Below are 13,117 nucleotides of genomic sequence, written 5' to 3'. Positions count from 1 at the left end.
TGGTCAGGATCACTAATTCTGGGATGTCCGGTGCTAATCCCTTTGACCTGGTCTGGCCCTGCTGAGAAATGTCCACTACTGCTGTGCTTACCCAGAAGTGCTAATGACGTACTACTCCAGAACCATGGCGTCTATTCACACAAATAAGGCCCCTTATAATGAGATCCTACAAGTTGTCAAATTAGGATGAGCATTCTCACCAGTTGGTTGGCACTGGTAAGAAGATGGAAGGACTGAACACCGGTAAAACTAATTCACTTTATGTGACTTCCATTAACACAATAGAGATTGATCCCAGCAATTAAAATGTAATTATTTTTCATAAGATAGAAGATACAGTTGAAGTCGGAAGTTTACATACACCTTAGCCAAATACATTTAAACTCAGTTTTTCACAATACCTGACATTTAATCCTAGTAAAAAAATCCCTGTTTTAGGTCAGTTAGGATTACCATTACCACTGTCAGAATAATAGTAGAGAGAATGATTTATTTCACCTTTTATTTATTTATTCACATTCCCACTGGGTCAGAAGTTTACATACACTCAATTAGTATTTGGTAGTATTGCCTTTAAATTGTTTAACTTGGGTCAAACGCTTCGGGTAGCCTTCCACAAGCTTCCCACAATAAATTGGGTGAATTTTGGCCCATTCCTCCTGACAGAGCTGGTGTAACTGAGTCAGGTATATTGGCCTCCTTGCTCGCACATGCTTTTTCAGTTCTGCCGACTAATTTTCTATAGGATCGAGATCAGGGCTTTGTGTTGGCCACTCCAATACTTTGACTTTGTTGTCCTTAAGCCATTTTGCCACAGCTATGGAAGTATGCTTGGGGTCATTGTCCATTTGGAAGACCCATTTGCGACCAAGCTTTAACTTCCTGACTGATGTCTTGAGATGTTGCTTCAATATATCCACATAATTTTCCTTCCTCATGAGGCCATCTATTTTGTGAAGTGCATCAGTCCCTCCTGCAGCAAAGCACCCCCACAACATGATGCTGCCACCCCCGTGCTTCACGGTTGGGATGGTGTTCTTTGGCTTGCAAGCATCCCCCTTTTTCCTCCAAACATAATGATGGTCATTATGGCCAAACAGTTCTATATTTGTTTCATCAGACCAGAGGATATTTCTCCCAAAAGTACGATCTTTGTCCCCATGTGCAGTTGCAAACCGTAGTCTGGCTTTTTTATGGCGGTTTTGGAGCAGTGGCTTCTTCCTTGCTGAGCGGCCTTTCAGGTTATGTCGATATAGGACTCGTTTTACTGTGGATATAGATACTTTTGTACCTGTTTTCTCCAGCATCTTCACAAGGTCCTTTGCTGTTGTTCTGGGATTGATTTGCACTTTTCGCACCAAAGTACGTTCATCTCTAGGAGACAGAACGCGTCTCCTTCCTCAGCTGTATGACGGCTGCATGGTCCCATGGTGTTTATACTTACGTACTATTGTTTGTACAGATGAACGTGGCACCTTCATGCATTTGGAAATTGCTCCCACGGATGAACCAGACTTGTGGAGGTCTACAATTTTTTTTCGGAGGTCTTGACTGATTTCTTTTAATTTTCCCATGATGTCAAGCAAAGAGGCACTGCGTTTGAAGGTAGGCCTTGAAATACATCCACAAGTACACCTCCAATTGACTCAAATGATGTCAATTAGCCTATCAGAAGCTTTTAAAGCCATGACATCATTTTCTGGAATTTTCCAAGCTGTTTAAAGGCACAGTCAACTTAGTGTATGTAAACTTCTGACCCACTGGAATTGTGATACAGTGAATTATGTGAAATAATCTGTCTGGAAACAATTGTTGGAAAAATGACTTGTGTCATGCAGAAAGTAGATGTCCTAACCGACTTGCAAAAACTATAGTTTGTTAACAAGAAATTTGTGGAGTGGTTGAAAAACAAGTTTTTATGACTCCAACCTAAGTGTATGTAAACTTCCGACTTCAACTGTATGTGATAAAAATACATATTCTGTATGTCCAAAATGTTGTTCAGGACAATCTGTGAATGCATTCTTTCCTCCATAGTATCAATATTGAAAAGGAAAAAAACAACAAAATCCACTCTCTCACAAACTAAGAGACATACCCTCAACTCAAATACAACTATATGTTATAACTTCACTTACCTCACCGGTAGGCTTGTGGGGAAAAAGCTGAAAGCATTAAGCACAATGTAAGTATGTAAGTACGCATTTGAAAAGGGGAAAAAAACACTGCAGGAGTTCCCAGCAGTACAGCAGAAATTGTCTAATAATAATAAAAAATCCCAGACAAGCTCCAGTATATGAAAGACATTTGTGTTTAAGTGCACTACAATTGAAAAAGTATGTGCCGAAAGCTTTCTTTGTAAGGAGTACAGAGAGCCAGTGAAGTGCAGTGAGGTATATGATTATGTTGACACAAAAAACCTCGGGTCCATTTAGGAGGAAACACTATACTTAAGCTTGGCCAGTCAATACCGAACAGTGTGGCGCTCCCTTAAGGCCAGTGTTACTTCCTTTTAGTGTGCCACATGTAGACTTGTCTTTAATCCACCACAACATGAACAACACAGTCAACTCCTCCCTTAGCCGATACAGTAGGCACAGGCCTGGCTGGCAGGACATGCACTTAGCCAGAGCTGACATGACATGATCAAAGGAGTGATAAGGAATACTATGGGAGTACATTGTACAGTATGGAGCCCCATGTTATTTCAAGAAACAGCATTTTAACGTTGGTTTATTTTTAAATACTGTAGGTCAATTTAAAAAGAAAGTGTACTTTAAAAAATGTGATGTATGTCTTCACTTCTATCACATAATAACAAAATGTTCTAAAATAATAGAAAAACAAAACAAAATTATGCCAAAATTGTAGTTTTGTTGTGCAGCGCTCACTACACTTGCAGCACATTATTCAATAAAATACAACACGCAATCATCCATTATCCAATCAATTGAAGTCGACAGCTAACCAGTTATTGTGCTTCTCAGGAGGCTCTCAGCATGCTCTCAATAGACGCCCCAAATCATGTAATCATACGCTTTTAAATGCATATGCTATTAGAGATGGAGAGGGTCACCTCCTAGCCTCCTCTGTCTGCTGCTAATCCTGTAGCTGAATTTGAGAGGTTGGCTTTAACCCAGGTGTCTGTGGGGTAATGGGGGTCAGGGGACTCAGGGAGGGTTGTCACGGCTGGGACTGGCTGGCAGGGCCTGGTAACAAGGGCCTGGTCTGCCAGCCGGGGGCGTGACGGGACTGTGGTGTCCGTAGCTAATCCACCTCAGGGCTTTCACCATTAGAATACATCATGTGAATCTAGTCATTTGGAAGGGCTCCAGATCGTGCTCTTCAAAATCCTTTTAGATAATTCGCTGCCTGTCCCCCTGCCCTCACTCACCCTCGTTGCCCCTCCTCAAACCTTCACCCACATCCACCCCTCCCACGACCACCATCCCCCATTAACCCCCCTTCATGGCGACTGGTGCCTGCCTGACCTCGGGGGCAGGATCGGGTCCCATCTGAGGAGCCAGGGCAGCTGCCAACCATGGCCACTTCAACGCAGGCCATCCGGATGATTGCGTTTGTCAAGCCGCCACTCCGCGTCAACCCAGTGCAGGTTTGATCATCGCAATTAGGCTGGATCAGGGATGCCATCTCTGCCACAGAGAGGGAATGAGAGAAGGAAGAACGAGGGAGGTGGAGGGAGGGCAGAGGGGTGGTTTGTGCTGGTTTGACAGTCAGAAAGCAGGTGGAAAGGCTCGCTGCGTTTTTGCATCCCGTTTAACAGTGAGACAGACATTTTGTCCCGTGTACCCTCTCATTATCCACACAGCAGCTCCTTAACACTGTCCCTACGGCCTGTGTCTTACCTGAAAATATCTGAACTGAAGTCTCAATTATGTTGGTGGAAACAATCTGTAACACTATGACCAATTTGTAACCCCATGAATACGATCATTTATCATACTGAATATGGTCTACTGTATAATGGTAAAATAACCCAAGAAAACACAGACAGACATTCTAACTTTACAAGCAATAACGCTTTCTGATCGGTGATACCAACAACCTAACAAACAGACCCCCCCCCCCCCCCACAAAAAAATAAAATAAATAAACATGTCTTGAGAAACACAGCAGAGTTTATGCAAGCCTAATGGACCTGCAGAAATGAATGGCTCATTTTACACACATTTCTATGGAGTATTATGAGCATATGGTAACTGGCTGACCTCAGGCTACCCTTGAATAAAGGGACAATTAAAAAAAGCAATTATCACGGACACAGAAGGTCCTTCTGGAGGCTTTGTTTAATAAAGACTGCACAATCACATTGTAGCTCAAATATAAAGAGGACTCTTCAATAACTATATAATGGTTTCGAGACATTCCAGAGAACAGCTCAATGGCTTAGGCTAATATATTTAACCCCCTAATGCACAACATACAGTGCCTTCAGAAAGTATTCATACCCCTTGACTTAGTCTACATTTTGTTGTGTTACAGACAGAATTCACAAGACCCCATAATGACTAAGTGAAAACATGATTTCGGAAATTTTGGCAAAATTATTTAAAATTAAATACATAAATATATAATTTACATAAGTATTCACACCCCTGAGTGAATACATGTTAGAATCACCTTAAGCAGCAATTACAGATGTAGGTCTTTCTGGGTAAGTCTCTAAGGAGCTTTGCACACCGAGATTGTACAATATTTGCACATTATTATAAGCTCTGTTAATTTGGTTGTTGATCATTAATTGACAGCCAATTTCAAGTCTTGCCATAGATTTTCATGCCGATTTAAGTCAAAAACATATCTAGGCCACTAAGGAACATTCACTGTCATCTTGGTAAGCAACTCCAGATGTATATTTGGCCTTGAGTTTTAGGTTATTGTCCTGCTGAAAGGAGGATTTGTCTCCCAGTGCCTGTTGGAAAGCAGATAACCAGGTTTTGCGTTAGGATGTTGCCTGTGCTTAGCTCTATTCTGTTTTTTTAATCACAAAAAAACTTCTGTACAGGCTTCCTTTTGTTAATAACTCTGCAATTTCGGTTTCGGTTACTATTGAGTAACTACAATGTTGTTGATCCATCCTCAGTTTTCTCCTATCACAGCCATTAAATTCTGTTAGTTTTAAATTCACCATTGTACTCATGGTGAAATCCCAGATCAGTTTCCTTCCTCTCTGGCAACTGAGTTAGGAAGGATGCCTATATCCTTGTAGCGGTTGGGTGTATTGATACACCATCCAAAGTGTAATTAATAACTTCACTATGCTCTTTTTGTACCCATCTGCCAACAGGTGCCCTTCTTTGCGATGCATTGGAAAACCTCCCTGGTCTTTGTAGTTGAATCTGTGATTGAAATTCACTGCTCGACTGAGGACCTTACACATAATTTCATGTTTGGGGGTACAGAGATGAGGTAGACATTCAAAAATCATGTTAAACACAATTATTGCACACAGAGTAAGTCCATGCAACTTATGTGACTTGTTAAGTACATTTTTACTCCTGAACTTATTTAGGCTTGCCATAACAAAGCGGGTGAATACTTATTGACTCAAGGCATTTCAGATTTTAATTATTATTTTTTTTTTAAATTGTAAACATTTCTAAAAACATAATTTCACTTATGGGGTATGGGGTATGGTGTGTAAGCCAGCGACACAAAATCTCAATTGATTCAATTTTAAATTCAGGCTAACACAAAATGTGGAAAAAGTCAAGGGTTGTGAAAACTTTCTGAAGGCACTGTATACTGTGTGATGAAGTGTGGGGGTGGTGGATGGGTTAATACATGTAAAAAAAATGTTAGAAATAACTTATACACTAACATTTTAATGAATAAACATATTTAATTGTTGGGTGTGTATATAGTGTGCAACATTTTATTTGTATAGTTTATTATTTGTTAGTCAACTCTACAAAGTTAGGTGTGTGTCAGCTCATGCTTTTTAATGGACTAATAAGCTAAACTATAATGATTTATTAAGTAAAAAAGTACATTTGCAGTGAATGGAATATATAGATGAAGAATGTGAATAATAAAAAAAATGATTGTTTACATATGCACATTGCTTGTTACGCCTAAAAGATATTACAGTATATGAAAAAAAAGTGCTTTAATGTACACATAAGAAAAGAACATAGCTAGTATACAGACAATACATGCAAATAAATAAGAGCAAATTTGATTAAATCATTGCTCAGTGACAGATGAAGTGAATGACCTGAGTCTAACTAACTGAAGGAATTTGCCATTGTTATCCAAATCTATGGTGCTACCTCCCCCTAGTGGGCAGATATGAACCATGAATTCAAAGACACCATATTCTGTTTCAAATAGAATTCTGATGGGATGGGATTACCATAAAGTGTTACAGGCAATACCATCACACTGAAAGTGTGAGCATTGCTTGTAAACATTGCAATCAAGAGCAGCAATTCTGTAGACTGAGGGGTAATAGGCTAAATCTGAGCTTCACCCTGAGACATCAAAATGGCTGAGCACAAAAAGGAGCTGCAGTGTAAACAATGGAAATCAACATGATGCCTACTCAATAATGTTGGTGCTAAGAATACTGTTATTCTCATAGGAAAACAGCCCATATGAGACTAAATATGGCCTATATAAAAAAAGAGCATTTACCTCAGACACTCACAATAACCTCAATATACAGTGTAATTGTCAACTGATTTTAGTTTTTCCTTCACTCCATGTTGATCACATAAGATTAAGTCAAAAGCCAGATTGTCCACTTCAGGTCATTTGACATGTTTCAGTATAGGATGAGGAGGCAGAGCCCCATCTTGTGTGGGGGCATGGTCTCTGGGTGTAGTTTTCTGTTTTCGTTGTTTAGGTGTTCTGCTAGGGTCACTGCTAGGATGTGGGCCCTTACCCAGGAGGAAGCGCTCCCATTCTGGGATCTTCTCCTCAACTGATGCCCAGTAACGAGTCTGGAACAAGACAACAGTACAGCGGCCTGTGTCAACAACAATCTGTGACCCCGACTGTACTTGATTATCAGGTATAGTAGGGTCAAGATGCAACACAACTCAAAATAGCTCCCATTGAAAATTATGGGAGGCAAGGCAATCTTCAGAGAGGGCATGTATTGCTAATTTGTTGTTACTAAGAGATACCTTACCTCCAAACTGAGGATGTCAGGGTGTGGGAGTTTTCTTGTTCTGAGACGATTCTCCATTTTCTGCAAGTCCTGTATTTGGAGAAAGGATCAGCCTATCACAAATTCAGCTATTCCTTTACACATGGCCTTCAAAGCATACAGTATACCAGCCTCATCAACATGCACAATAAAAGGCATGCACTGAACATGTACATTCAAGTAGAGAACCTAGCAGCAGGTCTGAGAGGCACTTGGTAGATTCATACCTGGAGGAGCTGGGCGTTTCTCTCATGTGCAGCTTGTGACAGCTTCACCTGCTGCCTTCTCTTGCTCTTCTGTTGCTCAAATCGACTCTCCATCTGCTGAAGGAGCACAGCCCTCTTCCCTAGACTGACACAACATGGATGACTTCCTTAGCTATGCTTCCATGTGAAAATGAGCTTTAGGCTCTGCATGTTATTCAAGTAGAGATAAATTGAGCTACCTATACTTTTGTTCTGAATATTCAGCAGGCCAAAGCCACTTATGAAATTTTAAACAAACTCTCAGGGGGCCAGCTAAAGTTAACTAAAGGGCTTGTTTGACATTGCAGCCGACAGTGCAGGCAACTGCTGACTGACTGACTGATCTACAAATCACCTTGCATCACAAATAACTACTTAATATTATTTGTAGATCAGTCACAATTTACCCATGATACATCACAGTTTTAATGCTCTTGAACATGCCATTATCAGCTAGCCAGCAGATCCGATCCGCTTGCTTACAGCTGCACTAGGGTCGGACATCATTCCTGTGTATATTATGATACGAGGAGCCGGTGCGAGATATGGCTCGGAAAACGTACCTCAATCATGGGCCAGCATTCCTGTGGAACACTTTCGACGCCTTGCACGGTCTGTTACAACAAGAACATTGAACGACTGCTAGTTTTTCCAGAAAACTTATTTTCCTCCTCATCATGCTAGGTAGCAGAAGCCGCAGCAGCCGTTTTGGAATGGCAGTGTCAGACAATCAGCTCTGTTAATGTTCAACATGACGCACCATTCCATAATGGCTGCTGTTGCTACTGCTAGCTACCATGAGGACAAACACGTCAGTTGAATTGTTGTAACAGTTATGATAAATGGGACAATTCGGAGTATACCGCATTTCTCATCCCTGGATTGAGCTATGTTTTAAAAGCAATATCTTGCACCGGTTCTGCGGTGTCTTATTATATACTGAGTGTACAAAACATTAGGAACATCTTACTAATATTGAGTTGCACCCCCTTTTGCCCTCAGAACAGCCTCAATTCGTCGAGGCATGGACCGTACAAGGTGTTGAAAGCATTTCACATGGATGCTGGCCCATGTTGACTCCAATGCTTCACACAGATGTGTTAAGTTGGCTGGATTTCCTTTGGGTGGTGGACCATTCTTGATACACACAGGAAACTGTTGAGCGTTAAAGACCCAGCAGCACTGCAGTTCTTGACACACTCAAACCAGTGCATCTGACACCTACTACCATACCCTGTTCAAAAGGCACAAATATTGTCTTACCCATTCACCCTCTGAATGGCACACATTCACAATCCATATCTCAATTCTCTCAAAGCTTAAAAATGCATTTGCGGTATTAACAAGTGACATCAATAAGGGATCATAGCTTTCACCTGGTCAGTCTATATGTAATGGAAAAAGCAGGTGTTCCTAATGTTTTGTGTACTCAGTGTAAACAGGAATGCTGTCCGACCATAGTCCAGCTTTAAGCAAGCGGCTCGGATCTGCTGGCTTTTTTAATCAGCTAGTTAGCATTAGCTACATTTACCATATTAAGTTTTCGTGCGAAGAGTGAATCGAAGAGAGTGAGATTAGGTGTGAAGATGGTAACAACAAGTAGTAATTCAAACATGAACTGTATAGCGCCAGGCTGTAGGAATTGGCTCCAAAAAAAATCCCTCGGTAAGCTACCATCGGCTGCCCGAGGACCCACAACTTTTGAAGAAGTGGCTCCATGTCCGGAAAAGGAAGGACGTGTCAGCTTGAGCTAGCAGGATCTGTAGACAGCACGTTGCAGAGGCAGACTTCGCGATGAAGGGCACTTGCGATGCGGCAACCGGGAGTTTCCGAATGGAAAGGAGTCATAGGCCTATGTTGAAGCCCTCTGCTTGCGCCTCCATTTAAAATTGAGGGTTATGTTGTAGGGGTTACCGACCGACCATCATCAACATCGCTGAAGCAATTGAACGGAGGTTCCGCGAGTCAATGCAATGGAGCCTGAGGTAACGTTAACCGGTCATGACTGTTGTTGACTAGGCTAGCGTTAAACACTGGACAACATTGTTGCAATTCTAGTTGAAGGTAACTAGCTAACTGCATCGGAAGTGTTTTGTGTAACACCCCCCCAGCAAACAACGTTAGCAAGCTACTCAACTGCAACACAGTTTCTCCGTGTACCCGTTATTAGGTAGTTACTGTAGCTAGCTTCCACCTCAGTCAAGTACTGTAATACATTTTGTTGACAGATTTGTTATCTCCACCTCATTTAGCTAGACTGAAGTTGACATAGTTAATGGTTGCTGAAAAATAAATGTCCCTGTATTTGCTCTGTGTGTTGACAAAGCATACAAGACAGGAAGCTTGTTAATGCCAACTAATATATTTGGGTTCAGTTGTCTTAACAAAACATGTTTGTTTTCAGGATGACATCTTCATCCCTGAAAATGTTTTCATCCTGGAGGAGACTGAAGGAGGCAGAGGTACATGCGAATCCATGTTATTTCTAAGGCTATTGTTTATTTCAAGTATATGCAGTGATTCTTGAATATAACTATAGCCTAACAGATGCCTTAATTGTTTTCTACCAACAGGAAAAAAGGGTTAGTACAGCATGCCAAACAGGAAAGAACAGTTAGTACAGCATGCCAAACAGGAAAGAAGGGTTAGTACAGCATGCCAAACAGGAAAGAAGGGTTAGTACAGCATGCCAAACAGGAAAGAAGGGTTAGTACAGCATGCCAAACAGGAAAGAAGGGTTAGTACAGCATGCCAAACAGGAAAGAAGGGTTAGTACAGCATGCCAAACAGGAAAGAAGGGTTAGTACAGCATGCCAAACAGGAAAGAAGGGTTAGTACAGCATGCCAAACAGGAAAGAAGGGTTAGTACAGCATGCCAAACAGGAAAGAAGGGTTAGTACAGCATGCCAAACAGGAAAGAAGGGTTAGTACAGCATGCCAAACAGGAAAGAAGGGTTAGTACAGCATGCCAAACAGGAAAGAAGGGTTAGTACAGCATGCCAAACAGGAAAGAAGGGTTAGTACAGCATGCCAAACAGGAAAGAAGGGTTAGTACAGCATGCCAAACAGGAAAGAAGGGTTAGTACAGCATGCCAAACAGGAAAGAAGGGTTAGTACAGCATGCCAAACAGGAAAGAAGGGTTAGTACAGCATGCAAAACAGGAAAGAAGGGTTAGTACAGCATGCCAAACAGGAAAGAAGGGTTAGTACAGCATGCAAAACAGGAAAGAAGGGTTAGTACAGCATGCCAAACAGGAAAGAAGGGTTAGTACAGCATGCCAAACAGGAAAGAAGGGTTAGTACAGCATGCCAAACAGGAAAGAAGGGTTAGTACAGCATGCAAAACTGAACCCTGGGTGCCAGTGTTCCTGTGCTGCGGTGGAGAAGAGGTCCACCGGGACCATCACTAAAGCGCTCGGGGCCCAGCTAGATAGCGCTCACGACCATCAGTATGGCCCAATACGCCACAGATGGAGCTGACGGAGAGTGAGATCAGTGAAGACCATAACTCGCTGTATGAACCTGAGAGCTCAGAATCCCAATCATCACAGTGCGAGCCAAGATATACTATCGATCACTTTAGGGGAGGGGGCTGGTGTTCTGAAAGTAGAGAAGGACCAGGCCATTCAACAGCGAATTCAAAGATACACCCATCTATAAAGGGAATCGGAGTGGAACTGTTTTCCACAGATTTTTTTAAATCTGTTTCAATGGATGTGCGACCTTGTCCCGGTCCTGCTGTTTCGACTCCCTCTCTCTCAACCTATGAAAAGCCAACTGACATTTGCTCCTGAGGTGTTGAACTGTTGCACCCTCTATAACCACTGTGGTTATTATTTTGATGTAAAAAGGTATTTTGTAAAATACATTTCATTGATTGATTGTTTGCTGTGCTGAATGCTGTGTATTCACTAACTGTCAGTGATGGGACATATAGTATCTGTAACATACTTTGGTGTGTATTTCATCTGCATCTTAACTTCTTAAAGTGGCAATAGAAACAATAACAAAGTGACTCCCTGCTCCTCTTTTGGTAAAATGCTGAGGGATGCGGCTGGAGAAATGTAACCACTCTCAAATTCATAGGCAGTGCTATAGATGCAAGGACTGACCATCCATGATATCAAAATTGTAATCCTGTTTCTATGATCTGTTTCCACCCAGTTCGCTTTGGATAAAGGCGTCTGCTAAATGGCATATATTATTAAAGTCTACTTTGACTCTGCCAACTAGCTGTCCAGTGTAATTACCATTCCTTTCCAATAGATGGCAGGGAGAGGCAGAACTTGCAGTGTATTGAGAGTCACAAATAGAACAAAGTTATATTTAAGCGCCTGGCCACGAAGACGCTCACGAGCAGTGTGAGTGCAATGATTGAATAACATGTATGTGTAAATTTATTTTGCACCGCTTGCGCATGCGACGCGAACGGTGTAGTCAGCATGTAATTCTCCCTTGTGCCCATAGGGTGAACTGGTGATAAACTGCCAGCCTTAATGCTCTGCAAACAAAATCATAAGAAAAGTTAGAATGATACCGAAACTAAATCACAATGTATTCATAATGAGCACTCCCCATTATTGGTTAGAATGAAATGTCATGAATCATGATGCTGTCTGCGATTCCAACTCTGTTCGTCTAATCAAAAGGCAAATGTGTTACCATTGCGCCAAACAGCGCTGGTGATAAATATGATACTGATTATATATTGAGCACCTACCCACTACGGATAAACGTTCATTTATAATCAAGCAACATTTCACCAATTATTTAACTGGCATATCGGCTGCTGACTGGTCGAGTAACCTCTTCTGCCAGGAAGTCCTTCATAAGGATTAGTGACATGTCCAATAAATACATCGCCATCTAGACAGATTGACAGGAACCTCTGACTGGATGTAATGCAGCCACCATCGGCTGGGATTTTGTGCTGTATCGCCACCATCCCTCTACAACACATTATTTCATTCTCTGTAATAGACTGAGTTACTCTGGAAATCCAGCCATTTTTTTTTTTTTTTTTTTTTTTTTTTACAGTTAACGTTAGCTGGCGTTCTAAATCATAGTGTTTCCATTCCCTGTTAACGTCACATGGTTCTGACTGAGCTAACCTTGACGACACTCTACTAATGGTCAACATTTCCCTAAAATGGTTTAACTGGACAATAGCTCACATTTCTTCGTGTTCCTTGTTCAGGTCTACTTCTTCAAATGGAGGAGATGCCATTCTGCTAACTTAACTAGAAAGAGATAGACACTTCTGACCTTCTTCTTCGATGAGGTATAACGGCGGTTGGCATCCAATATGTTGCATTACCGCCACCTACTAGACTGGAGTACAACTCACTAATCTAACACTACACTCACAAAAAAGTATATAAATAAAATTAAAATAACATCACCCTACTCCACTACTTAAATCTATTTAGTCATACCTCATGCCAACAACCTGAAAGGATGGGACATCACCACTTAACACACCATGTAACTCTTCTGATGTCAAGTCTCGCACACCCAACTACTTCTCTGCAGCTGCCACCACAACCTCAATTTTCTGCGACTTGCTATCAATGCTAAAAATCCAATCTTACTGAAACATATATCACTTGTTGGCCTCTCTCTCTCTGTACTGGTACAGATATACTACTCAAACCACTCCTCTCAGGATCCCTCCCCCTTTGACCCATCTTCCTCTACT

At 41.5% G+C, this 13,117-nt stretch overlaps 1 protein-coding gene across 2 annotated transcripts; it reads right to left on the bottom strand.

The window, feature by feature from the left end:
* Positions 1–5,843: 5,843 nt before the first annotated feature.
* c2h3orf14 (chromosome 2 C3orf14 homolog) lies at positions 5,844–12,694 on the bottom strand. 2 transcript variants are annotated; one of them, XM_039008890.1, is made up of 4 exons: positions 12,594–12,694; positions 7,402–7,525; positions 7,157–7,225; positions 5,844–6,965 (listed from the first exon to the last, which is right to left on the bottom strand). In XM_039008890.1, exons 1-4 carry the CDS (start codon positions 12,644–12,646, stop codon positions 6,774–6,776), a joined length of 438 nt encoding a protein of 145 aa, XP_038864818.1. In that variant the 5' UTR covers positions 12,647–12,694; the 3' UTR covers positions 5,844–6,773. The 2 variants fall into 2 exon arrangements, with proteins under 2 accessions (XP_038864818.1, XP_038864812.1); XM_039008884.1 differs by lacking the exon at positions 12,594–12,694 and adding an exon at positions 8,951–10,068.
* Between the last annotated feature and the right edge of the window lie 423 nt (positions 12,695–13,117).

This window comes from Salvelinus namaycush, chromosome 2, assembly GCF_016432855.1.
Source record: "Salvelinus namaycush isolate Seneca chromosome 2, SaNama_1.0, whole genome shotgun sequence".
NCBI lineage: Eukaryota > Metazoa > Chordata > Actinopteri > Salmoniformes > Salmonidae > Salvelinus > Salvelinus namaycush.
This window is presented reverse-complemented; position numbering and strand designations above follow the sequence as displayed.